The 2,414-nt window shown below is 52.4% G+C and overlaps 1 protein-coding gene across 2 annotated transcripts in view; it reads right to left on the bottom strand.

Moving 5' to 3' along the window:
- Window positions 1-1,985, bottom strand: part of ANKS3 (ankyrin repeat and sterile alpha motif domain containing 3) — a 12,395-nt gene extending 10,410 nt beyond the window's left edge. For both annotated transcript variants that reach the window (XM_009993315.1, XM_009993316.1), the window contains exons 1-3: window positions 1,814-1,985; window positions 873-1,071; window positions 560-681 (exon numbers count right to left, since the gene is read on the bottom strand). In XM_009993315.1, coding sequence (XP_009991617.1) covers window positions 560-681; window positions 873-1,071; window positions 1,814-1,983 — 491 coding nt within the window. In that variant the 5' untranslated portion in view covers window positions 1,984-1,985. The remainder of the gene's footprint in view (window positions 1-559; window positions 682-872; window positions 1,072-1,813) is intronic.
- Window positions 1,986-2,414: the final 429 nt, after the last annotated feature.

The raw sequence follows: 2,414 nt of genomic DNA, 5'->3' as shown, positions 1-2,414 counted from the left end.
GTGTTCTCCAGAGGCGGGTGCCCCACACCCCCGGGGGCAGCCTGTCCCAGGGCTCTGTCACCCTCACTGGAAAGAAGTTTTCCCTCATATTTCAGTGGCACTTCCCATGTTCCAGGCTGTGCCCATTGCCCCTTGTCCTGTCCCTGGGCACTGCTGAGCAGAGTCTGGCTCCATCCTCCTGCACCCACCCTGAGATACTTCCAGGCATTGATAAGGTCTCCCCTCAGCCTTCTCCTCTCCAGGCTGAACAGTCCCAGCTCTCTCAGTCTTTCCTCAGAGAGATGCTCCAACCCCCCCAGGCATCCTTGTTGCCCTCCCCTGGACTCTCTCCAGCAGTTCCCTGAACTGGGGAGCCCAGACTGGTCCCAGTTCTCCAGCTGTGGCCTCACCAGGGCAGTGCAGAGGGGCAGGATGACCTCCTCAACCTACTGGCCACACTCTTCCTAATGCACCCCAGGATTCCATTGGCCTTCTTGGCCACAAGGGCACATTCCTGGCTCATGGACCATTTACAATCCAAGAGATCTTTCAAGACATCAAATGACAGATTCCTCCTTACTTGCAGTTGGCATTTGCCCCATTGTCCAGTAAGAACTTGACCATCTGCTGATGTCCAGCACTGGTGCAGTGGAACAAAGCAGTCCAGCCATGAATGTCCTTCATCTCCAGCTCTGCACCTTGCTTCAAGAGAACAAAAAATGTTCTTTACTGTATCCCCTCTTCTGGGGCTCTCTTAGCCCCTGCCCTCTGTGCTATGATACCAAGAGTTTAAATCCCTGTTAGGACACTGAACTCCCAACATAACATGAATTGCAACTGGGGGAAAAATTAAACCATGTCAGGTGGCTTTACCTGCTTATTATGGGACACACCTGTAGAAGGAAGTAAGCAACACTTTCATTTCCACAGCTGGAGGCCAGCATGAGTGGTGTCTGTCCCTCTGGTGTTGGGATGTTCACATTCACTCCTGCTTCCAGCAGCAGGTGCACAATGGTGTCATGGCCAATGTAGGAGGCATACATCAGTGGAGTCCAGCCACCACAATTCCTCTTATTTAAATCCAGATCTCCACTACAGAACAGAGAAAAGAGTTCAGCTGAACTACTGTCCCAGACCTGCAGATCACAGGAGGCTCCTGCAGCCTCTTGCTGCCATCCCTGGATTGAAAGATGGCAGAAGAAAATTCTAGCACTGAAACCTCTGTGGGAATTCCTACTGACTGAAGAACAACTTCCACCTAACCATTAAGGAGGTAATTATTATTAGCAGACCTTCCCCTTGATACTTTATTCACAGCATCACAGAATCTTAGGGGTTGGAAGGGACCTCCAAAGATCATTGAGCCCAACCCCCCTGCCAGAGCAGGACCAAAAACCACACACAACTAGGGCAGATCACTCAGAAAGGCATCCAGACAGGTCCTGAAAGTCTCCAGAGAGGGAGGCTCCACAAACTCTCTGGGGAGCCTATCCCCATGGCTCTGGCACCTTCACAGTAAAGAAGTTCTTCCTTATGTTAAGGCAGAACCTCCTATGCTTGAGTCTGAGTCCATTGCCCCTCATCCTATCACAGGACATAAGTGAAAAGAGACCATCCCTGCCTTCTTGATGCCCTCATGTATTTATAGACATTAAGATCCCCCCCACAAGTCTTCTCCACTCTAGACTTAAGAGCCCCAGGTCTCTTAGCCTTTCCTGAGGCCACCTCAGGAGCTGCAGTGCTGTGCCCCCACGCAGTGACCTGCAGAGCAGCCAGTCAACACCCAACTGGCAGCAGGGCAGCAGGTCCCAGTGCCCTCCCAGCCCCTCCTTACCGCTGGATACACTCCTGCACCACCTCATACTGCCCGACAGAGGAGGCTGTGTGTAAATCCAGGGGAACATCCAGCTCTTCCCGACAGATCATCTGTCCCACCCCGTGCCACATGGACAGGCTGCGGCTCAGCAGCTCCGACTCGCTGGCTTCGTCGCTCAGCTCCGACATCCTGCCCTGAGGAACCAAACCAAAGAGCTCTCAGCTCTTTTCTCCTACAGAATATGGCATCTTCTACCTACCCTGCAGCTTCAAGACGCTGTGGGCTTGGAGGGTGAAGTCACCTCAGAGGCAATTCCTACCTCTGCTTTGATCCTCTTCAGCCTGAGGCAGCAAGACTTGCTGAGGAGCTGCTGGCAGTTCTTTCCTGCTGCAGTGGCCTCTGGGATTTGAAGACACTGGAAATATAAAAGCCAAGAAAGCTTAGCAACCCCTTCCCAGTCTTATTTTAAGAGTCCCAAAGCAAAGACTTGATTGCTTCCCCTTCAAATCCAAGTTGGCCTAAGGCAGCTCTGGATCCCCTTCACCTCCAGAAGGGCTGCTGGTGTGCTTAGGGTTATACAAAAGGGTGGCACCCTTGGTCTGCAGGGTTGGTAACTCAG

The sequence above is a fragment of the Chaetura pelagica genome, unplaced genomic scaffold (assembly GCF_000747805.2).
Source record: "Chaetura pelagica isolate M959 unplaced genomic scaffold, ChaPel_1.0 scaffold1022, whole genome shotgun sequence".
Taxonomy (NCBI): Eukaryota; Metazoa; Chordata; class Aves; order Apodiformes; family Apodidae; genus Chaetura; species Chaetura pelagica.
This window is presented reverse-complemented; position numbering and strand designations above follow the sequence as displayed.